Source organism: Papaver somniferum, chromosome 1 (genome assembly GCF_003573695.1).
Source record: "Papaver somniferum cultivar HN1 chromosome 1, ASM357369v1, whole genome shotgun sequence".
NCBI lineage: Eukaryota > Viridiplantae > Streptophyta > Magnoliopsida > Ranunculales > Papaveraceae > Papaver > Papaver somniferum.
The window spans coordinates 225,387,299-225,410,481 of record NC_039358.1 but is presented as its reverse complement, the minus strand read 5'-3'; the positions used below and the strand labels follow the sequence as shown (position 1 = coordinate 225,410,481).

Below are 23,183 nucleotides of genomic sequence, written 5' to 3'. Positions count from 1 at the left end.
AAATATAAGATTTAGACAGTCACCAGGAAGTTGATCATCTACTACGGATTTTACATGGACGTTGATCATCACCAGTTTCATTGTTTTTTTTCTTTTTTTGACAATCAAAGGGCAAATTTTATAAAAAGAGTTACCGTCACCTAAGTATTGACATGGAACTATCAAAAGTACAAGAGGATTCAATACATTAACTGCCAACAACAGCATTCCAATTGCTAATAAGAGTACTCAAAGAAAAGCCTTCAAATATCTTATGAGGCATACCCCAGTTAAACAAAGTACACTTAATGGAAATAATTAGCTGTTTCCAATTCCTGCTTCTCTTGACACCATACAAACGATCGTTTCTTTCCTTACATACCGTCCACCAAATTGCAAATGGAATAAGACCCCAAATCTTCTTTTTCATGTCAGATCCCTTTTTATATGGCCATTCCCAAAGAATAAGCTTAACATTTTCAACGAAAGCCCATTACTGTCCAAAGCTGTCGAAAAAGTAACTCCAAAGCTTTGAAGTTTCTTTACAATGGAGGAACAGATGCTCATTAGTCTCCAACTCTGCATTACAAAGAATGCAATTACCTGTATTGGCCCTATCGGTTCTTGCCAAATAATCATTAGTTGGTGCACCATTAAAGCAAAGAGTCCACACCAAAAATGAAACTTTTAAAGGAATTTTTGGATTCCAAAGCTGCTTATGAGGGAAAGATAAAAAACCATCCACATCAAGTGAATCATAGCAATTTGCAACACTGAAATCATCACCTAGCTCCCATTTCCTCTGGTCATCTTCATCAGCTGAACCCATTACCACAGAAGGATCTCCCACTAATTGTAGTAGGGAAATAACATCACCTAGCTCATTTTCCTTCAAATTTCTTGAGAAATCGAAATCCCAAGCCATACTAGATGAAATGCAATCTTTTACAGTTTCATTGTTTCGTTCTGCTCGTCTTGCTTTAGAAACAGGGATCTTACACATACCTTTTTGTTGCACTTGTCATTGGATGATAAACTCATCCTTAGGAAACCACAAGAATTCCCAGCACACTAAAATTCGGAAGACAGTAATAGAATTACGAGGGAAACAAGAAAAAAAAAACTAGTTTTAGTTTAAGGAATTAAAGATGATAAATAAGGTTTTTATGTTACAGAATGTAATTCTAGACCCAGTTTAGTTAAGGGATTATCTAGGTGTGGTAGCTTGACAAATATAATTAAGGAGATTTCACTCGTTACCAAAATAAGGTTCTCTGGTCAAAACTGGGTACCATGCAAAAATTCAAATAACCCTACCCATTTTGCACAAGCTTTATTATATAATTTTATGATGATTAAAAACTCACGGAAGTAGAGGATTCTATATTAGAAATTCATGAAAACAAAAACATCCATCCAAATTGGTTTATATTATACGTGCACTGTGATTATCTTCCAAGACCATGAAACTGATTCTTAACGGTTTGTACACCAACAACAACCTCATTCATGCTGCTTCTGTTTGAAGGTAACTCTGAAGAACATTTAACTCCAATCTGAACTACGGAAGCCAAAATTTGTCTCATTTTATCTCTAGCTATGATTCTTCTTTCGTTCCTTAACATACTGGAGGTGACAATTTCAGCATCGTTGTGATCTTCTCTTAATTCTAACATCAAGCGTGAATCAATAATCTCTTCAACACGCTCTGGCAACTCATGCGTCTTAGAGTAGTTATGAATGTTCGTACCATCCTTAAACATGTCATCTGTTGGCCTCTTTCCTGTAAACATCTCTAACAAAAGAATCCCATAGCTATATACATCACCTTGTGTTGACACTTCTCCCCCCATTCCATATTCTGCATAAACCAAAACAAAGAATAGACCTCAAGAACCAAATACAGTAAATTCTGATTTAATTACTAATAAATGTAAAAATATAACTCTTTTTTTCTTACCTGGAGAAACATAACCGATTGAGCCCTTAATTGCAATTGAGCTTGCGTCTTGTTCATTCAGCTGTCTAGAATTACTAGACGGACTAAAATTAAGGAACTTAGCCAAGCCAAAATCACCCACATGGGCAGTTAAATCATCATCAAGAAGGACATTGCTTGGCTTCACATCACAATGCACAATGGGTGATTGAGATTCATGGTGAAGATAATTTAGTGCAGAAGCAACATCAACTGCAATGTTCAACCTTCTCTCTAAGTTCAAATTCTTCTCTTGAAGTTGATCTTCATTGTGTGAAACAGTTGGGTGCAACCAACTCTCCAAACTCCCATTAACCATGAACTCAAAAACTAAGGCTCTGAAAGGATTACCTTGAAAATCAGTACTCGAGCAAACAGTTACAATCTTGAGTAAATTTCTATGTCTAATTTCCCTCAGAGTATTACATTCAGCCATGAAACTCTTGGTTGCACCTTTTTGTTGAAGGTGTAGAACTTTCACTGCAACAGGATTTGATTCATTTTGTTGAAGAATTCCCCTATACACAGAACCAAAACTTCCCACACCAAGCAAATTGGTTGAATTGTTAAATTCATTGGTAGCTTTAAGAAGCGCATTGTAAGAAACTGCTTTGAAGCGTATTCCCACGTCTAAAGGCGTCGGAGGCAGCTTGGTTTTTGACTTCTTTATCAAGTAAAGAATGGTGGAAAACACGATCAAAGTTAAAAATAAAACCACAACAACTATGATGATAATAATAACTTTGGTAGGCTTTGATTTCTCCTGTGTTTGCTCCATATTTGGTTTTATCGGGATGGGACAATTCGGCAACTTCAAAATAGGTATACCACCACAAAGCTTACTATTTCCCTCAATTGAAAATGCAGTTATGTTATTAAACACTCCTTCTTCGGGTACTGCTCCCTCCAAATTATTACGTGACAAATTCATTTTGATAAGCATCCTTAGATTCTCAAAGCCTTCCGGAATCATACCAGACAAATTATTGTCAGATAGAAATAATTCCTCAAGACCTTTCAAAAAAATAAAAGATGGAGGTATGTTTCCGCGGAAGAAGTTATTATTCATATATAGATATTTTAAGCTTGAACACTGGCCTATGGCACTTGGAATTTCACCGGATAATTTGTTTTCAGACAAATACAACTCCTCAAGGTTTTTTAACTTCCCGACTTCGACAGGAAGTGCACCGGGAAATGAGTTAATAGCTAAGTTTAACATCAATGATAAAGCAGGAAGTTCTAAAACTTGTTTGGGTATGCTACCACTTAGTCTGTTCATATGTAGGTCCAAGACCTGCAAAGACTTACAGTCTCCGAGACTCAATGGAATTAAACCTGTTAAGTCATTATCAGATAAATAGAGTTGGATCAATCGTGTTAAGTTACCAAATGAAGGAGGGATTGGACCAACGAGTTTGTTTTCAACCAAATCTAATATTCCCAAATTTTGAAGGAGCCCCATACCTGGAGGAATACTTCCTGTCAATTGGTTTGAACCCAACAAAAGTTTGGTTAAACCGACAAGAGTCTGAATACCTTGAGGAATACTTCCATATATCTTATTATTACTGAAATCTAGTTGAACAAGGTTTGTTGTGAGATTGGCCATATAGATAGGTAACACTCCTCATAAGTTATTCTCGTTACAATTAAATCCTTCAAGTTGCTACAGTTGACTAGAGATTTGAGGAAGCTTAGATCATTAGCTTGTCCATTGCTTCCAAATTTATTTTCTCCTAATTGTAACAAGTTAAGACGTTTTAAGTTACCAAGGTTATAAGGGACTGATCCAACTAAATTATTCACATTCAGTTGCAAACTCTCAAGTCTAGACGAATTGGAAAATGAACTTGGAATGGTTCCGGTGAAATTGTTAATCGCAACCGAAAAGTACGTAAGATTTGGATGTGTGAAACCAATATCAAAAGGAATACTACCATGGAGTTGATTATCTATAAAAGAAATGATTTGAAGTGATGAAATATTATAGAGTGAAGAAAGGAGAATACCTGATAACCTATTGTTATTTAGAGCTAGAAGTTCTAAGTTTGATAATTGACTTAGAGTGCTTGGAATTCTTCCCTCCATATTGTTGTAACCAAGATGAAGGTAAGTAAGATAGGAAAGGTTACCCAATGAAGTTGGAATCTCTCCTGAAAGATTATTATCATTAAGCTTCAGTATTATGAGATTAGATAAGTAGCCTAATTCATTTGGAATGCTTCCCACTAGATTATTTCGAGTAACATTGAGTTGTATGAGATTGAAGCAACGAGAAATATTGTGCGGAATTTCTCCTTCCAATGAATTATCTGACAGACCCAAGCGTTTCAATCGGAAAAGACGACTGATTTGCTGCGGGATTTCTCCGTTTAAACTGTTGTTGTAGAGGATGAGATCTTTAAGAAAGCTAAGGTTTCCAATGTGAGGATATATGGAACCTACCAATCCTTGGGAATGAAGATCAATCCCCGTGACTCTGTTACGATGACGACGACTGCATGTAACACCTTCCCACTTGCAGAAATGAAGAGAATTATTCTTGTTGTTCCAGGAATTCAATACTCCGTGTGGATCTTGTGTTACTCCATTCTTGAAATATATTAACGCCATACGGTCATTTGATATGTTACCGCTAGAGGCTGCAAGGCCATTAACATCCATGGACATATAAGAGATGACGAGAGTAAGGCTGCATAAAAGTAATATTATAGTGCTGAAGTTGATATTCAGCAGCTGTGTTTATAACTTCATTTTGAAACAGGAACAAATAAATTAGACTGGCAAAGAAATTGAAGCGTGTACAAATGAAGGTTCAACTAAGTTGGATTTTATAACATAATGGTGCCTGAAGAAAGTGTTATATACGTCCAAACGTACATCTGGGCATCATTTGAAGTTTTTGTGATAATTGAGTTTAAAGTAGACCCTTATTAAACACTGAAATTTCATATGATCCCATTATTATGTGGCCACGAAGGAGAGGTCAAAGTCTATGTCGGAGAGAAAGAAAGAAGGGACGGTGTAATTTACTTTACTAGTTAATGGTGCCAAAAAAAAAACAGAGTGTTATAGACGTTCATATTAGCATAGTACAGAGCACTTGATGACTAAATTCTCTTAGTTCATTGAATTTGGATTGAAAAGACATTAGTGAAGGAGTAGTTGAACTTATTTTTCTCAGCATCTTTTTCCCAACACCCACAAAAAATGATCTCAGTGTCATAGCTACAGGACTGTGATTCGACAGTTGAAAAAGTTAAAGTATTAGTTTCCAAGAAACCGAGGGAGTACTTCCTAAACACTTCCGGTAAGAGATTGTCTAGCTGTGGTAGCATGGGTTTACTATGAAGTCTAGAATAAATTGACAAGCATCTGTTCGTGAAGAATAAATAGACAAACTAAACACTGAAACTCATTTGAATATCAAACTGACCTTATAAGGCAATAATCCCACAAAGTTATCAGCATTAGCAACCTCAAAGATGTTGCAAAGGATTTTAACAGTCAAGACAAAACAATAAACGAGAACCCCGCAATTGATTAAACAGGAAATGAATTCTTGCAGTGTGCTGCATTGCAAACTTCTAGGCTTCTCTCACGCTGCACTACAAAACTAAAATCAATTCGACTAGGGCCTATAGTAAATCTTAGCTTTTTCCTTCTCCTGATTCCACAAACATCACTTCAGAGTCAAAATCATGGGGATGACGCATCACATTGGGTTTTGTGTTCTTGAAAAGTTGAACAGCAGAGCTGCTACAACTATTTTCATGACTCACATATAATTTAGAAAGCATGTTACACCATCGCGCAAAGCTTTCAACCCCAGATCACATAACTTTGTGCTCCCAAACAAGTAAAAGAATTCCAAATTTTTGCAATAACGACTGATAGCTTCCCATCCTTCTAGTTCTACCTCTTCACAATTTGATAGGATCAGTTTCTTTAATAAAGGGCAGGCTTTTGAAATCGTCACAATTGCTTTAGTATTAATAGATCCTTGTCCAACATTGTACAACTCATAGGGTGTTGAGAGACATAGATATTGAAGCCCACCACCACTTACAATTGTGTTAATCCCCTCTGGTATAATCATACACCCGCTTGCTTCAAGATGGGTTAAGGTCTCTGGACACCGTATAAAACCAATACCCGTTATGCTGCTGCAGAAGTCTATATTAAGGTAACCCAGTCTGCGGCAGTTTTATAAGAGAAAACTTATTCCTGAATCAGTAATTGACCGACAACATGAGAACATTTTGCTAGAGCCTCTAAACCACTATCAGTAATATGACAACATTTCAAACTGATATTTGTCAAACGAGGGAAGCAAGAAAATATTAAAGACAACTTGATATCTGAATACTCGGAGCAGTGATCTAACAACAAATTTTGAATTTTTGATCCACAGAGTTGTGATATAACAGAATTTGTTATCTTCGGGAGCCATGTTAGAGACATGTATTTGAGATTTGGAATCGTCTCAAAAACTTATAAAGAACTATGGGAAAGCTTTTGAAAACTGAGTTTTGGTAATAGTTTTGATAATAATACCATAAGGATTCACGACTGTTTCTGAATAAAAAGCCAGTGACGACAAGTTAAACCAAAAGAATTACGGTCATCTCTAGCTACTGGATGAGGTTCTGAGAGTTTTACACGTCCAGTTATCATCACCCACACCCATCATCCAATTTCTTAATGTGTCCTGCACACCCAGTCAGAAAGCAATTAGAGCGAAGGATACATTTTTTGTTTTTTGATAAAAGTTAAAATTGATTCAAAGTGCCAAGGAGGCACAAGCGGAACATACAGTAAAACACTCCGTCATCGAAGAGACTGGCAGTGCTAAAAGAACCTAGCTGGGAGCAAAATTACATATAAATCATTGCTTCCCAATTATGTAATCAAATCTAACCTAAAAGAAAGGATACATTAAAAGAAAGGCACAAAGGAGAGAATACAATAAATAATCAAATCTAACCTAAAAAAAAAGAGCTAAACTTAGTTATGAGCATAAGCTGCATAACCTACATGCAGAGTCGGACTACTCAAGAAAATTTTACAATCAGATAGTTATCTAAAGTAAAAAAAGCAATGAAAAAAAATCATCAACAAAAGTAAATCTCTGAACTAAAATTATACGTTTGTCGTCTCGGTATGGAGTACAAACTGTTATGATTAATGAAAAACGCTGCCAACCCCGTATAATATGGCGTTACGCCGTTACGGGTGTTTTAGTTGTTCTAGGAATCCAAACCTACCGCCCATATCAACGAACAACGACCCAAAAATAAATCTCTCACGTAACTTCTAATTATGGGGCCCGAAAGTGGACCCTGCTAATTTCAAAAATGACAGGCCCGCCATATACAAAGAGGTTGTTTTTGTGCTGTTTTAGGGGCAGGATGTCTATAGACAGGGAAATCGACTCCAGCTGGGAAATGTTTGTTCTCCTATTTTCTTTGAGTCATCTTAGGGGAGTCGGACCCTGCTGATTCCTAGCTAGACCTAAAACGAATATTAGCCACCTTAGTTACCACAGATAAGTGATACTGTACAGTCCTTTTAAAAAAATTCAACGCAGCAAGGAGAATAATGTAAATGTGTACACAGAGTTTGACTTAGAGGCTAATGTTGACTTAAAACTAATTGATGCATCCAAGTGAACTACTGCAAGAGAAGTGGGAAACGAAGTATAGGAAGATAGAGATTTTGTAAATATCAAACGAAAGTCGTATAAATTAATGGCGAAGCAAGTAATGTGGAAAATGCATATATCTCCAAACATATAAGGTTGCTAGCTGATGTTGACTATTGGCTGTTAATATTTCCAAGCTCCAAAGAAAAGACTCGAGGTAAGATAAATGGGTAGGCAACAGCAACCCAAAGACTTTGACTTAAATTAAGATACCGGGTGACAAACAACTAATATCCAAATCTCCATTCCATCTCCAAAGAAAGTCGGAAAGCTACTGGTCAGAAAACAAAATTATGTAGACTCATAAGTAAAACCTTAATGAGGGCTAATAAAATTATTACATGGATCATAATCTGTCCACGCTCAAACTTTTGACGCCTCATAATATAAAATGAAGTGAATAGAAATCGAAGTGCACTTGAATTATATATATTGAAGAGGGTGTTGACGTGCATGTATACACTTGTGTATGTCCTGCCCCTACATGGCATACACATCACAATTCACAGGCCTCATTTATTTTATTTTGCTTTTGAAAATGAAGTCTCGTTAATATTATGTAATTATATGTTAATTGAATGTCCAATTTTCTTTGCATTATGTGCCATAGTTAAGTAACGTTCCCGGCAATGACGTCGAGAGAGAGACCTTAAGCTTTGGCTTGTTATGTATTATTATTACATGGCCAAGTTATAGGTGTAGGACCAAAAACCATCAAATAGTTGATTATATTGTGACATAACTGCGGGGAAGTTGTTAGTAGGCGCAGACAAGTCTTCGATCCAAATTCTTACTAAAAAATCAGTCGACATCTCTTACTAAAATTTTTATATAAAGCATAATCTTCCCATTAACATTGATCAGCATCAAGAGACGTACACAACTTTCTCTTTTATTGAACCAGTATAAACAACAGCCTGAGCTGAACTATGAAGGTACGTCTCTTAATTTTCTATTTCAATCTCTCTTCATTAATTTGTCTTGATCCCCTCTAAGTAATAATATCCGTAGCTTAATCCTATGGTAATAAACTCTTTTTACATATGTAATGATTTTGCAGCAAAAGATTGTTATCGAGGTACAGATGCACTGCTCAAAGTGCAGGTCTAAAGCTCTTAAAATCGCTGCAGTGGCCGACGGTATGTACACAATTCATATGCCAGAAATCTTGCAGCAATCCATCTGTTGATTGGGAAGCAATTAACATGTCCACCCATGTAAACTGCTTTTATAGGCTTATTAGCTAAACATTACACTGATTATCTAGGTGAGCCAACAACTTATGTCGATGACATACCGATCTTCTCACCAAATTTGTGCACTTGACCTTCACCTTCGTTGATTAATTTAATGATCATATCCACCTCCGTCACCCACTAACCTCCGTGCCAGCGACAAATTCTGGCGGCCTTAGAAAATTTAAGAGGTCATGCTGTTGTATAATTGTATACAGAAGAGTCGTAATACCGTCCTTGTCATGAATCAGATAGCATTTTTTAATGGTTGGATTTTTCTTAAGTATTCATGGTCGAATTAAACAATGTAATGTAGGTATAGTTGATTTTGTGGGATTAGAAGGTCCAGAGAAGGACAAAGTGGTGATTGGGCACAATGTTGACTGTGCTGGCTTGACAAGTTGTTTGAGGAAGAAATTCGGGCATGCAAATATAATTAAAATTGAAGAGGTGAAACCCGAAGAAAAGAAGCCAGAAGAAAAGAAACCAGAAGAGAAAAAACCAGATGAAAAGAAATCAGATGAAAAAATACCTTGCATCCAGTATCCATATGGACCATATCCATACTTTGACAAGGTTATTATTTACCAGGATGATTATCCAAACAACAGAAACTGCTGTCAAATGTGAGATTTCAGACTCATGTTATGGAATTCTGAGCATCAAACAGAAATATGATCCGACTATATGAACATGTTATAATTCCAACTATCTCCACAGAAATTTGAAAGCGTCATGCCAAACTTAGTTTTAATATCATTCAAGAAACAATTAAAAAGTCATACTGGTAGCAGTTACCATGATTAAAAAGAATCTAAAGAAAAATCTGTATGTGAAATAAAAGCCTTAAAGACCACCCCTCAAGGCGAGCACCAAATGAAGAACAGAACCTCCCTCGATGTTGTATTCTTTGGCAGTTTTGTCATCAGCAAGTTGTTTTCCAGCATAGATAAGCCTCTGCTGCACTGGAGGGATACCTTCCTTCTCCTCAACACGCTCCTTGATTCTGTCAATGGTGTCAGTTGGTTCAATATCAATTTCAATTTCTTTACCAGTAAGTGTCTTAACCTTGATCATAGTTCCTCCCCTGAGCCTCAAGACTAGGTGAAGGGTCGATTCCTTTTGGATGTTGTAATCAGCCAAGGTCCTCCCGTCTTCCAACTGCTTCCCGGCAAAGATTAACCTTTGCTGGTCTGGGGGAATCCCCTCCTTGTCTTGAATCTTAGCTTTCACATTATCGATTGTGTCTGAACTTTCCACCTCCAAGGTGATGGTCTTTCCTGTCAAGGTTTTGATGAAAATCTGCATACCTCCCCTCAGACGAAGAACCAGATGAAGAGTGGATTCCTTTTGAATGTTGTAATCAGCCAGAGTCCTGCCATCTTCAAGTTGTTTACCAGCAAAAATCAACCTTTGTTGATCTGGAGGAATTCCTTCCTTATCCTGGATCTTTGCCTTAACATTATCGATGGTGTCAGAGCTCTCGACCTCAAGGGTGATAGTTTTGCCAGTAAGGGTCTTGACAAAGATCTGCATTCCTCCCCTCAGACGAAGAACAAGATGAAGGGTTGACTCCTTTTGAATGTTGTAATCAGCCAAAGTCCTGCCATCTTCAAGTTGTTTGCCAGCGAAGATCAGACGTTGCTGGTCCGGAGGGATTCCTTCCTTGTCTTGGATCTTTGCCTTGACGTTGTCGATGGGGTCAGAGCTCTCAACCTCGAGTGTGATGGTTTTCCCAGTCAAGGTTTTCACAAAAATCTGCATTCCACCTCTAAGTCGAAGAACCAAGTGCAGGGTGGATTCTTTATGAATGTTGTAATCAGCCAAAGTCCTGCCATCTTCAAGTTGTTTGCCAGCGAAGATCAAACGTTGTTGGTCTGGGGGAATTCCCTCTTTGTCTTGGATTTTCGCTTTCACGTTGTCAATGGTATCAGAGCTTTCAACCTCCAGAGTGATTGTCTTACCAGTCAAAGTCTTGACAAAGATCTGCATACCACCACGAAGACGCAGGACAAGATGAAGTGTGGATTCCTTCTGGATGTTGTAGTCAGCAAGGGTCCTTCCGTCTTCAAGCTGCTTACCAGCAAAGATCAGTCTCTGCTGATCTGGGGGAATCCCCTCCTTGTCTTGAATCTTGGCTTTGACATTATCGATGGTGTCAGAACTCTCAACTTCGAGAGTGATGGTCTTTCCTGTCAAGGTTTTCAGGAATATTTGCATCTGCAATACAAATAAACTATTTTTCAGTATTCCTCTCTACATAAATCAATTGGATAAACTCCACCCTAAAAAGCATATTGCTATAAAACGAAAACCTAATTCACACATTAGCCACAACAAAGAAACTTAAGGAAATAGAACATCAAAACCTCCTACACATCACGATGCCATAAAACTTTACAATTCCTTTCTACAAAATCAATTGGATAAACTCCATTACTTAAAACCATAAAAGCATGATCCCTGAAATAACATAACAAGTATAATCATGACGCTATAAAACCAAAATCTACACATTAGCCACAACAGGAAACAGAACATAAAAAACCTACAATAGACTCTTTTTAGCAAAGAATCTTAAGGATGCAGAACATGATGATATAACACCGAAATCTAAATCCACATTAGCCACAACCAAGAATCTTAAGGATGCAGAACATGTAACCTCCAATACACTCTTTCTAGCAAACCCATATTCCTAATTCACCAGTAATGAAAAAAGGCTTAATAAAACAGGTAAAACCTAACCTAATAAACAGGTAAAGCATTCGCATCGGTTATCAAACAGAACCTTGAATCACTCATGAAAACAGCACCTTAGAACCATTACTTATATACAAACCTAACAAACCTAACAAAACAGCAAGAAAATCAAGAGAAAATATAAAATCTGATAAGGAGGAAACAAATTTGAGCTTGAACCCTCCTTAATCTGAAACTCAAACATCAAAAATGGAATCAAACAACGAATCTACAATTAGAATCTACAATCGAAACCTAATCTAATTAAACACTCATACAATTAATTCAAGATAAATTACAACATTATTAAAAACTAAATCGGCATCACAAATACAGCTGAAACCCTAGATTATAGATTAAATCAGGAGTATTCATAATCGAATAAATAAATTTAGTATAAAGAATTGAGATGACAGCCTGAATCTTACCTTTTGCGAGGGAAATCAAGCAAGAAATCGAGACTTTTGGGAGAGAAATCAAGCAAGAAATCGAGAGATTTGGTTAAGAATCGTAAAGAGAAGGTTTTCTTCAAACAAACTGGGATATCGAAAGTCGTCGATGAGGTCGGTATTTATAATGGTTTGTGACGGCACCGCCAATCTGATTAAGGAATACTTTGTGGCCGTTTTTAAGGAAGTATCCGATGTGGATTTGGATTTGGATTTTGATTTGGGTATGGTTTTTGTTCAGGGGCAAGAGCAACCACAGTCCAAAAATTAAACTAAAACCAAAAATCAAACCATATTTGGTCTTTAATTTGGTTTATAGTCGAGCGCAACTTCAAACTACGTCTTGTACCGTACGGAAATTAAAATTACGTTTGAGTTGGGGCGCAACTTGAAGTTACGTTTGAATTAGGGCGTAACTTGAAATTATGTTTTAATTAGGCGTAATTTAAAAGTTTGAATTGGGGCTCAACTTTAAGTTACATTTGAACTGGGGCGTAGATTTAAGTTACGTTTGAATTGGGGCATAGTTTTAAGTTGCGTCTGGATTGGGGTTGGGGCGCAGCTGTAAGTTACGTTTGAATTGGGGCGTAATTTTATTTTACGTTTTACTAAATTTTACTCCATAACTATAGCGTGCAACCTCGAGTATAACCCAATTTGTTTAGTTTTTAGTCTTTAGTTTAGTTATAGTATGGTCGCAGCACTGCAGTTGCTCTAAGCCCTTTAACTTTATTATTTTTTTAGTACATGTGCACGTAGTGTCGGATTATTTATTTTTTCGGAAAAGAGGCGAACGTCAAACACTATATTGATAAGCCCAAATTTAAAGATCGGAAAAATTATGGATATTTTCCGAGTTCATCATATAATTATCAGGTTTATAGTTTCTTTCCTAGTTCTTGAACAATCATATCCTTACGAACTTAATAGTCATCAATTTTCCGCGAGGTCCAAGCCTCAAAAAATGGTTGTATGGGTTGTCGTAGGCTCAACAAATTATTAAATATATTTCTCACTAATTAACTGGTAATATAGCGGTAGTAAGAGATCGTTCCCACAGAGAGCTGTGTAATTGATAGTTTATTTGATCAGCAAGATAAAGTAAATAACAAAGGGGGAATTTGGTTTTAACAGGGGTGTATTGGATCATGGTTTATATGATTAAAAATAGATACTAGTTTTACCTGAATCTAGTGGATTTATTATGTTTATTAAAAGAATCATGTAAATTCTTATAGATATATAACTTTGGATTATAACGGATTGAGTTAGGATTAATTTAGATATATAAAAATTAAAATGAGTTACGAAATCAAGGTTATCATGTGGAGGTGGGTTGTGGTTGGCGGTCGGTATTAGTGGATGAGGGTGGTCGGTGCTGGTGGTGATAGGTGTTGGTGGGTGATGGTGGTGGTCAATGCTGGTGGTTGGCGGTTGATGTTAGTGGATGGTGGTGGTTGTTGTTGGTAGTAGTGGTCGATGGTGGTAGTTGGTGGTAGTTGGTGGTCGGTGCTTATGGGTGGTGGTGGGCGTCGTTGGTGGTAGAGGTGCACGTGCCGGTTGGTGGTGGTGGTAGTGGTGGTGGTGGTGGTGGTTGTTGGTATTGGTGGTAGTGGGTGGTGGTGGTGGAAAAACGTAGCGTATTGTGATAAAAAATAAAACAGAAAAAAAAAATGTCCATAAGAATCCATGAAACTCTTGTGGTTTGGGTTGACATTAATATGAGATAATAACAAACATATCTTCACTACAAATATCCATAAGAATCCTAATATATCTTGTTTATCAACTATCCTAAGAAATCTTAAATGAATTGTATACCTCGGATAATCGTGGAATCAAAAAAAATCCAAATTGAATACCATGGATATATAATGATTCCTTACATATCCTAATTCAATACCTTGGAGTTTTTAGGATTGTTAAATATCCATGTAAATCTTAATCCAATACACCCCTGCAAGATTAATAAAAAGATAATAATAAAAGAAAGATGATCAAGGAATCCTTCGTCGTTACCAAGCGATAACTGGATTAATGTACTTATCTATTGTTCATAAGAACCATTCATCACCAACCGTGGAATAACAGCTAGCTCAGTGTTATCCCCAAAACTCCTTTTACCACGGATACGGAAGCTCTCCAATATCAGATTTTATTCAACTGAACCACCAAGTAGTAGCTCACTCAAGGCGTAATCCAATCGAACGCTTTAATCTTTGTGAATTAGGTTGATCCCAGTAGTTAAACTCTTAGCTCAAGGTTTACTTGATGGTGTTATCTTCACACACGATTGCTACACAGAATCCCTCTGTAAGGTCTCGCGATTTCTACTTGTGTAGAGAGGTAATCGATGATTACTTATCTCATAACTTCCACTATCAATAGAACAATCAATATACTGATCTAGTAGGCCTCCCAAATCAATATAAGAATCACTCATAAACCCTAGATATGGTAAAGACAACCGATGATGATAAGAACTCTCAATAGATTTGTATTATTAATAAAGCTTCATGCTTAGAACATTGAATTCATCCTTAATCAACAAAGGATTTAGCTACTCATATTACAAAGAAGATGAAGAATGGTGGTTTCCCCCTAAAGGGTAAACCCTAGGTTTTTGATGTAAAACTTGTGATACGAGATTCGATGATATTTTTACATAACCTAATATATTTTTATAGGTTTACATTGCTTGGTCTCCAAGTATTTAGTTAGGTTTGGGAACCCGACCCGAAAATATGACCTAACGACTTCAAACGTGCCCTTAGGCCTTCCAAGGTGTGAATACACGTTTCCCATTTGATAAGTTCGCGTACCCAATCCGCAAACTTCAAATTCCAGCATATATTTTCGGAAATAAGTCTGCGAAAACTGTTTTATCCACAACTTATTCATCCGAAATAAGATGATGATGAGAAATACTTAATTTGAATGAGTTAAGATCGATCTTTGGCCTGTGACTTGATTATGAGCGTTTTGCTCATTTTCGTCGCACTTCTTCCACTTCTCTTGGACTTGGGCACTTGAATACTTGGGATACTTCTATTCTTAGCTCTTTTCAGCACTTTGTATCTCCTTTTTGGATGATTCACCTAATAGAGACAAATAAGAGAAAGCAATGGTAATAATACGAATACATGCAAGAATAATAGCTAAAAAAAGTATGGAATGGACACTAAAATCATATGAATTATGCACTTATCAATGGCAAAATTGATTTTGAAACATAATCAATTTGTGCGGCTGCATAAAGCATTTCAAAATCAAGTTGTGTGATTGCATAAAGCAGTGACTGGAGCAAAGCCAACCCAATGTTCTCAAACTCATGTACAATTAAGTAACACGATATGTTTTTAAAATGACAATATCTTGTTAAATCTAAGTAACGGTAACAACAATATTTCTAAAGTAACAAAGGCCAATTTAATCGGTTTTTAGTGGTCTGGATCGTGATAAATCGAACTGAATCGGTTTAGGAGTCTTGATAATAGTGGTTGTAACTGATGAAGTAAAGATTATCTTGAGCTAGTTGTTTCTGCCTTAGTTTCCTTCGCTTGAGTTATTTTTGTTCTTGTTGAAGTTGTGGGTGATTTTTCTCCAGAGTGAAACATGGTCGCCAACTTGAACAAGCACTTCAACATATTGAAAATAACAAAACACCCAAACTTTGTAAAACCTAAACGTAAAACAGATTTAATAACTCTAAACCTAACACTAAAATTACAAACCAGGAATACTAAAACAAGCAAAGATAAAACAAAAGCACCATATATACCAGAGTGAAAAGTAGATCTACTCCATGTTGTCGGTGATGCTATTGAAGCTAAGGTTGTTGTTTCTTTGGCTTGATCGGATATCATAATTGAAACAAAAGGAGATGATGTTCTCTTTTCTAACATTTGCAAGGCAACATAAAACACCCTTGGAATAACAATCAAGATCCAAAAGACAAACCTAGAAAATTGTAAATAACCCAAACCAAAAGTAAAAAATTGAAACTATTGATGCTGATTTGTCTTGTTCAGCGATTAAAACATGGAGAGGTAATGATATGGTAAGTATTCTTCCATGTAAAAGTTCTCATCCCATACCTACCTGAAGAACCAGATACCCATGGAGCAAAATCATTAAGCATGCAACAGTAACAGAACCGATAAAGAAATTGAAACTACAGATGAGTAGATCAAGGAGAAATCGAGTGATTGGTGAGGCTCGATCTGAGCAGAAAAAAATCAGGAAAAAAGAGTTATCGTCGAGAGAAGTATAGAGAGAGAAAAGTATGCATGTATTGGGGTGTTATCACCATATTATTATCTACTAATCTACGACCAATCTATCATGATGCTTGTTTGGGATTAAAGACTTCGTGATGGTTTTGGCGTGTCTGTCATGACTGGAATTACATGTCTATTAGATTTACGGATTACATGTCTATAGGGAGAGATTTTTAAGAGTGCATAGGATGTAATTCTAGTAAGATGGAATGCTTTGAATATGCATTACATGTGCAGTGGCGGAACCAGGAAATAATATTAAGAGGGGCCAAAAAGAAAAACTATAGAAATGTGGATATTTTAGTGGACTATATGCTAAAACTTTGGCGGATTAAATACAAAATATAAAGTAAAATGAAAGATTTTAATGCAGTGAATGAAAAAATTTGGGTTTCTAAAGCCAAAATTACTCAACCCTTGGCTCCGTCTGTAACATGTTCTTCAAGTTCTTAGAGTGAGTTTGGAAAACAAATTTAATTTTAAGAAATAAAAAAATTGATATTTGTTGCTCAAGTAGAAGTTAAACGAGCGTCTTTATTATCGCCAGATTATTGAGACGATGGTGTTGTAACACCTGCAATTTTCGTGATGCTTAACCAAGAAAGCATCATTATTGCTATAAAGCTTACCACATGAAGCATCGTGATGTTATAGCATCAACATTTTCCCCTTGTTTGAAGATTCAACATTTACCCATGTTGGTTATTATTGGAAACATCAATGATAATACAACATCATTATGTGAGCCATTACCCAGAGAAGAAACATTAACGAATGTTACTTATCGAAGGAAGCTAGTATCTTGGTATAAATGCTTCAATATGATGTGATATTCCTTATCAATCTATTCGATATTGGTGTATACCAATTGTGGAATGTGCATGGACAAGAAGGATGCTTAGTAGATTGCAAGTTATGAAGCTTGTGTACGCCCTTTGTATCAAAAGGATGCACAACATAAAAGGCATGAGCCTGGGTGATGCACCTTTGGCATGAGAAAGACTAGTGCATGCGTCTAGATCATTGTCGAAGCAAAGAAAAGATATTGAAATAGGCTTGTAATATCCTATATGCTAGCCTAAGACATAACCAACACTTGGACAATACTCGTAAGTTTTTGATGTATGTAACTAAAGTGCATCTCATTTTCCCCTAAGGTTACGGACACTTAGTAGATCAAGGAAAAGTTAGAATTGTATGGAGTTATGTATGGAAACCACGTTTTAAGTATCATGCTTACAAATCATGTTTCTAAAGAAAATCCCCCATGTATTTTCCTAGAAAACTTTATGTAAATTCATCAAATGATAAACCTGATCAAAATAAAAATAATAAAAGGATTTTATCATATGAGAAGAGGATAATGTATAAGTTTTGACGCCTTGGTGGTGTCTTGATTCATATACATTTTTGATTCAAGTATTTTTAATTTTTTTATCCTTATTTAATAAATATAAATCAAGAAAAAGAACACGTTACTATACACAAGACTGAGAGAGCTTAATCTTTTCTCTTGTACAATATTTGGACTTCTCCTTCCTTTTTTCTTCCGCCCGCAACTTGATTTATATTTAACCGTTGGAAGTACCACTGATGTTTCATCTTTTAGTTGTTTAGTCTTTTTATTCATTGTTTATGCTTATCATTTAACTAGTTTTTATAATTCAACATGTTATTTCATTCTTGAAACTCGTAAGAGTTAATTAGGATTTTATCGAAGAAAGTTTTGTTAAAGTTTTGTTTCCTTGTTAAATATATTAATAACCTTTTTATGAGACTATTGTTCTTCGTTATCGTACGGGTTCTCTTTTTTTTTTAAATTCTTATTTCTTTAATTGACCTATAATAAAGGACATGGTGTTTTCCAATACGCACAAAGATTTATATTTCGGGCACGTAAAAGACGATCCAAATGGAGACACTTATTTTTTTTTAATTTGAATGGAGATCTATATTTTGACCTCAAAACGGTCCAGATTGAGCCACTAATGCGGGTTTACAAATATCATTTATTTATTCATTACTTAGACGTAAAACCCCTTCCTTTGCTCATGATAATGAAACGCTTGTTGCCTTTCATAATCAAAACTTCTCTCGGGCATTCGTCCATCGCAAACTCTATTATCCTATGTACGATTCACTATTGTTTTGGTTGATTGATAAAATTGTTTTTTATTTTTATTTTTCTTTTATTTTGGGTTCTAGTATGACCCTCTCTGCTTTGGATTAAATGACATTAGTTATCTAATTTGTATTCAGTTCCCTGTTTAATCTGCTTTGAAAGTATTTTCTGGTGAATACACCAATTCCTTGTGGTTCATTCATTCTTGATTATGGAACTATTTCAAAAAGTGTTAATTATGTTTTCATTTTTATAAATAATTAGTTTATTGTAATAGTTTATATAAAAGTTTGATTAAAATATCCAAAACCATGGATTGTAGAGAGGATGCAGACAAGTTTAATATTTGAATTTGAGGTAACTTACACATGGAGATGGTGGTATCTTTTTCTTACCTTCAATTGCAAATTTTTATAAATCGGATGTAGATTTTGTTTGAGCATTTGTAAAGGCATTTTAATGTCTGGAGATCTTCAAATAGATTAGTAACTTCTGATTATAATTCGACTTGATTTGATTTTGGTCTAACTACTTTTTATACCTCCTAGATATGCAAAAATAGTCTACACAGACATCTCTCCTCTCTCTTCTAGTACATCTACACTGTAAATCTTGTTTCATGTTAGCGTTTGTATAAAAATATGTTTAATATTAATATTTTTTTCTTATTATTTTAGATAAAGTTATAAATCGAATGAGATCTATGATCAAAACAAATAAAATAAAAAATAGATAGGAAAAAAGTAATAAGTGTTTTATGAACATATTTTAATTTTTGATTATGTTGTTTGGTTCCTTTTTACGTGGTGTCTTGTTGTATATACATCTTTTATTCAAATATTTTTAGTTTTTTTTATCCATAGATTTTAAATATAAAACAATAAAAGGAACACTATATTATACACAAGACTGAGAGAGCTTAATCTTTTCTCTTGTACAACATTTGGGTTTTCTACACAAGCACAACTCCCTCCTCTTTTCTTCCACTAGTCCTGAAAGGACTATAAATCACGTTTTTAAATGATAGATTAATTACAAGATTAAGGCATTACAAATAAATTCTGTCATATAACATGAAAATAGTGGGGTCCACCATTTAACGTAAAAAAATTGTCATTCTAAAACGTGGTAATTTAGTAGGTACGTGATTAATGATGGGACATTAAATTATAAAATAAATCTGTCATACATTTTAATCTCTATACGCCCACCATTATTCTTTTATTATGTAGCCGATAATGGCTACCCACCGGCTTAGCAAAATACATATGAAATGGTTAGCATGGCTAGCCACCAACTTACTTGCCATACGTCTTTCATATAGAGCCATATTTTTTCAGCTCTAACAAACCCTAAAATCAAAAGAAAACCCCAAAACCAAAAGAGCTGAGTTCACCCCGCCGTCTGTTATTTTCGCTCCAGAAACATAACTACCCTAGAGGAGACTCTAACTCACAAGAGGAAGAAGAAGACAAAGAGTAAGTTTCAAATCTGTTTCAATCTTTGTATCTGGGTTTTCCTCAAGTTTCTATCTGGTCCCTAAAAAATTGATTTTGGTGACCAAAATTGCACATCCAATGATTTTGATTTAATAAATTGGTTAAGGTAGAAATTGTGAAGGAATGATTTTGAGTAGTTTGATTGAATAAAAGTGTAATTCACTTCAAACCCTTCTCTTTGCTATTTTGTAGACAAGCCTAAAAGGAGATCGGAAAAGATGAAGATATCAAATTCACATCCTTATTTGATTTTTGTCTAATCATGGAAAGTATTATTGATGTCTTTTTATCCTTTAGTTGTTTAGTCTTTTTACTCATTTTTTATACTTATGATGATTTGATTAGCTTTTTTATTATATAATTCACATGCGATTTCATTCTTGAAACTTGTAAGAGTTAGGATTTTATCAAACTTTCTTCTGTTTCTTTTTTTAATATTAATAATCTTTGATGAGACTATTCTTCTTCACTTTTATGAGTTTTTTTTCTCAAATATCTTATATAATAATTTCTAGATCTACATTGTCCATGTATTAAATTAAGGTATGTATAAAAAAATATGTTACTTTTTGTTTCTTGTTTTGTGTAAAATCTTACATCAAATGAGAAATTTGATAAAAACGAACAAAAAATAAAATACACAAGTACATATATCATATGCTTTTTGTCTAATAAAAATCTATAGATTTTTTATATATACAAAAAGTTTTCATCCTCAGGAACACCAGGTAGAGAGACAGAGAGTCTAAAAGTTTTTCATCTTTAGAAACTAGACAGTATAGATAAGTGTAGAGAAATTTAATAATGGCTAATGGAAATGCAAACATTCAAGGAATATTTCAGATGTGCCAGAGTAAAATTAAAGAAGAAAATTTTAAAAAAGATCACGACGAATGAACAAGCTAGTTTGACCCTGGAGAGAAAAATCTCAGAGAGAAAGATTTATTGTGTCGAGGGAAAATGTGAGAAGAAAATCCTTAAAGGCAACAATTTGGAGTTTATTACCGGTCATAAGCTTCAGCTACACAAGACTGAGAAGCTCCCTTTCATCTCAAAGAAAAATTAAGAAAACGAGATGAAATAAATTGGTTAGTACGAGTATAAAATTATATTTTTTTCTTATTTGATGCTAATCTAATTATATCTGCTTCTTATTCTTGTTTTAGACTATGTTCTTGTTTTTGATTTGTTTTCAGATCTGAATTAAGGTTATGATTTTAGTTCAAATTTTTGATACCAGGGTTTTGTTTGGATAACTTTAAATGTTAACTTCAATTTGTGATCCATAATCTTATAACTGTACAATTTATGATCCATAATCTTATATCTGTTCAATATGTGATTTTTTGATTTGTATATACATATTTTATTCAAGCATTTTAATTGTCTTATGTCAAATAAATAATAAAATTTACGGTGCGGTCATTGTATTAGTATGGCATATCGGGGAGTTTTGTCTCACCGAGCATAATGCTGGAGGCGGGATATTCTAGGGCGCCATAGACGTTATTTTTGGGTTACCATTGATTGAAATTTTATGAAGATAAGATATTAAAAAGTGAGAAACTACTTTTTTTCTCCTCACTGTTATTTCATTTTCATTCATCTTACATAATATTCATTACAACTTTATCTATTATAGTTATATAGAGGACATAATAAACAAAGACATGTGGAATTTTTATGTCCATTCATTTATATTACTCTAAAACAGATTGTATATTAATTAATATGCATTATAAATTGACTGTTGCACAATATTTGTAAACAATAACAAAGTTCGCTGCATACTATTATGCAGACGAACATTATATTAACTCTCAACAATTATCATATTCTAGACTTTATTGTAATTGTTTTTTTAATTTTCTCTCACGCAACTTTCCACATTTTGTATGTATATTTTTGTTTCAAATACCTATTATATAATTTTCTCAAAAACCAATTTTGTGCCCATTAGTTCGTCTTCTTCCGATTGTAACATCAAGCACTACACTTGAAATTCTTTCGTTGGTCAAAACTATGGTAGTAATATTCCAAGCATCTGTTCTTAAATCACAAAGATTTCTAGCATGACGATAAAAGGTCACTGGGAAAATTATTAAGAAGGATTTGATGAAAATAATCATCTCATCAAGATAACAAAGACAAACTACTATTACAAAATAAAAATAAAAAATTAGCTCATTAGAAAAGAAGGCTTCTGAATAAGGAAGGCATGATTACCCTGTTCAAGAGTTCTTTGGAAAGCTTGACTACTTACTTCCTCAGGAAATTCAATAGTGTTATGAGAAAATTCGTGTGGGGGAGAGAATGAAAACATGAAAAAGATGAGCTAATTTTCATGGCAGAAAGTGTTGTAAACCATGAAAAGATGGATGAATAAGTCTTGCTGGCAAAATGAAATCAGAGGTATTCTAAAGAGAAGCAGGCTTGGCGGAGAAAATATTATCTGTGAAAAAACAAGAAATATAGATAGTTGTCTAGTATCGTTTCACTATACTGATCCTTCAAGGAAAAGTATGCGACAAGATATAACAAACGCTAAACAAGAAGTTTATGCAGTCATGAACATTCAGAGAAGTGTCCGATTCTGGTATGACTGTTGGCTAGATAAGAGAGACTTAAAAGATAAATATCCTAGGCTTTATAAGCTTATTTCTCAGAAATTTTGTATGGTTACTGATATTTTAGGTGGTATGAATGACACTTCAGGTAATAGTATGAAAAGAGGCGCTTCCTGGTGGTCATTTCTTAATAATTTTCTTCATTTTAACGAGGGATTTATATTAATTTACGATATCCCTATACTTTTACTAGAGAGAATATTCGAACCACTGAAGGTGTTTTCATCAACTTTTCCCCCCCGCAAATCTCGCTAGAAGGACTTTATTGTTAAAAAAACGAGGGGGACTAGGACGAAACCTCGAAAGAGAAATAAGCAAGAAAAAAGAAGAAAAAAGGCATAAAAGATATGTTACAATTATCTAAAACGAATATTGAAGTTTGGGACGACTAACATCCGAATATTATACGTAATTTTCGTAAAATTCATGAAACCTACAAGATCAAGTATGACTAACAAAATAATTTGAAAAATATATGATGTGTAACATAAGCTATAGGGGAATTACTTTCTAATTTCCTACAAAAGCCGGATGTTCAAAATGAGTTGCTTTAGGGTTCCTATCA

The 23,183-nt window shown here is 34.8% G+C and overlaps 4 protein-coding genes across 5 annotated transcripts; 1 reads left to right on the top strand and 3 right to left on the bottom strand.

Annotated features, from left to right (window-relative positions):
- Positions 1-472: 472 nt before the first annotated feature.
- On the bottom strand, positions 473-982 carry LOC113361851. Its single transcript, XM_026604949.1, has one exon. It carries the CDS (start codon positions 980-982, stop codon positions 473-475), a length of 510 nt encoding a protein of 169 aa, XP_026460734.1.
- Positions 983-1,212: 230 nt separating this feature from the next.
- LOC113317464 (probable LRR receptor-like serine/threonine-protein kinase At3g47570) lies at positions 1,213-3,702 on the bottom strand. Its single transcript, XM_026565580.1, has 2 exons — positions 1,940-3,702; positions 1,213-1,840 (listed from the first exon to the last, which is right to left on the bottom strand). The coding sequence occupies exons 1-2, from the start codon at positions 3,567-3,569 to the stop codon at positions 1,428-1,430; spliced, it is 2,043 nt and encodes a 680-aa protein (XP_026421365.1). The 5' UTR covers positions 3,570-3,702; the 3' UTR covers positions 1,213-1,427.
- Positions 3,703-8,538: 4,836 nt separating this feature from the next.
- Positions 8,539-9,667, top strand: LOC113317449 (heavy metal-associated isoprenylated plant protein 16-like). 2 transcript variants are annotated; one of them, XM_026565569.1, is made up of 3 exons: positions 8,539-8,599; positions 8,725-8,803; positions 9,216-9,667. In XM_026565569.1, the coding sequence occupies exons 1-3, from the start codon at positions 8,594-8,596 to the stop codon at positions 9,527-9,529; spliced, it is 399 nt and encodes a 132-aa protein (XP_026421354.1). In that variant the 5' UTR covers positions 8,539-8,593; the 3' UTR covers positions 9,530-9,667. The 2 variants fall into 2 exon arrangements, with proteins under 2 accessions (XP_026421354.1, XP_026421358.1); XM_026565573.1 differs by having other exon boundaries at positions 9,222-9,607.
- Positions 9,575-12,246, bottom strand: LOC113317438 (polyubiquitin-like). The gene is made up of 2 exons (XM_026565560.1): positions 12,070-12,246; positions 9,575-11,119 (listed from the first exon to the last, which is right to left on the bottom strand). The coding sequence occupies exon 2, from the start codon at positions 11,117-11,119 to the stop codon at positions 9,746-9,748; it is 1,374 nt and encodes a 457-aa protein (XP_026421345.1). The 5' UTR covers positions 12,070-12,246; the 3' UTR covers positions 9,575-9,745.
- Between the last annotated feature and the right edge of the window lie 10,937 nt (positions 12,247-23,183).

Bases quoted from the DNA above. Each gene is read 5' to 3' on its own strand.
- LOC113361851 (XM_026604949.1), bottom strand. From the start codon at position 982: ATGTGTAAGATCCCTGTTTCTAAAGCAAGACGAGCAGAACGAAACAAT.
- LOC113317464 (XM_026565580.1), bottom strand. From the start codon at position 3,569: ATGGCCAATCTCACAACAAACCTTGTTCAACTAGATTTCAGTAATAAT. The intron at 1,841-1,939 runs GTAAGAAAAAAA...TGGTTTATGCAG, and splicing joins AATCGGTTATGTTTCTCCAG to AATATGGAATGGGGGGAGAA.
- LOC113317449 (XM_026565569.1), top strand. The intron at 8,804-9,215 runs GTATGTACACAA...AATGTAATGTAG, and splicing joins AATCGCTGCAGTGGCCGACG to GTATAGTTGATTTTGTGGGA.
- LOC113317438 (XM_026565560.1), bottom strand. From the start codon at position 11,119: ATGCAAATATTCCTGAAAACCTTGACAGGAAAGACCATCACTCTCGAA.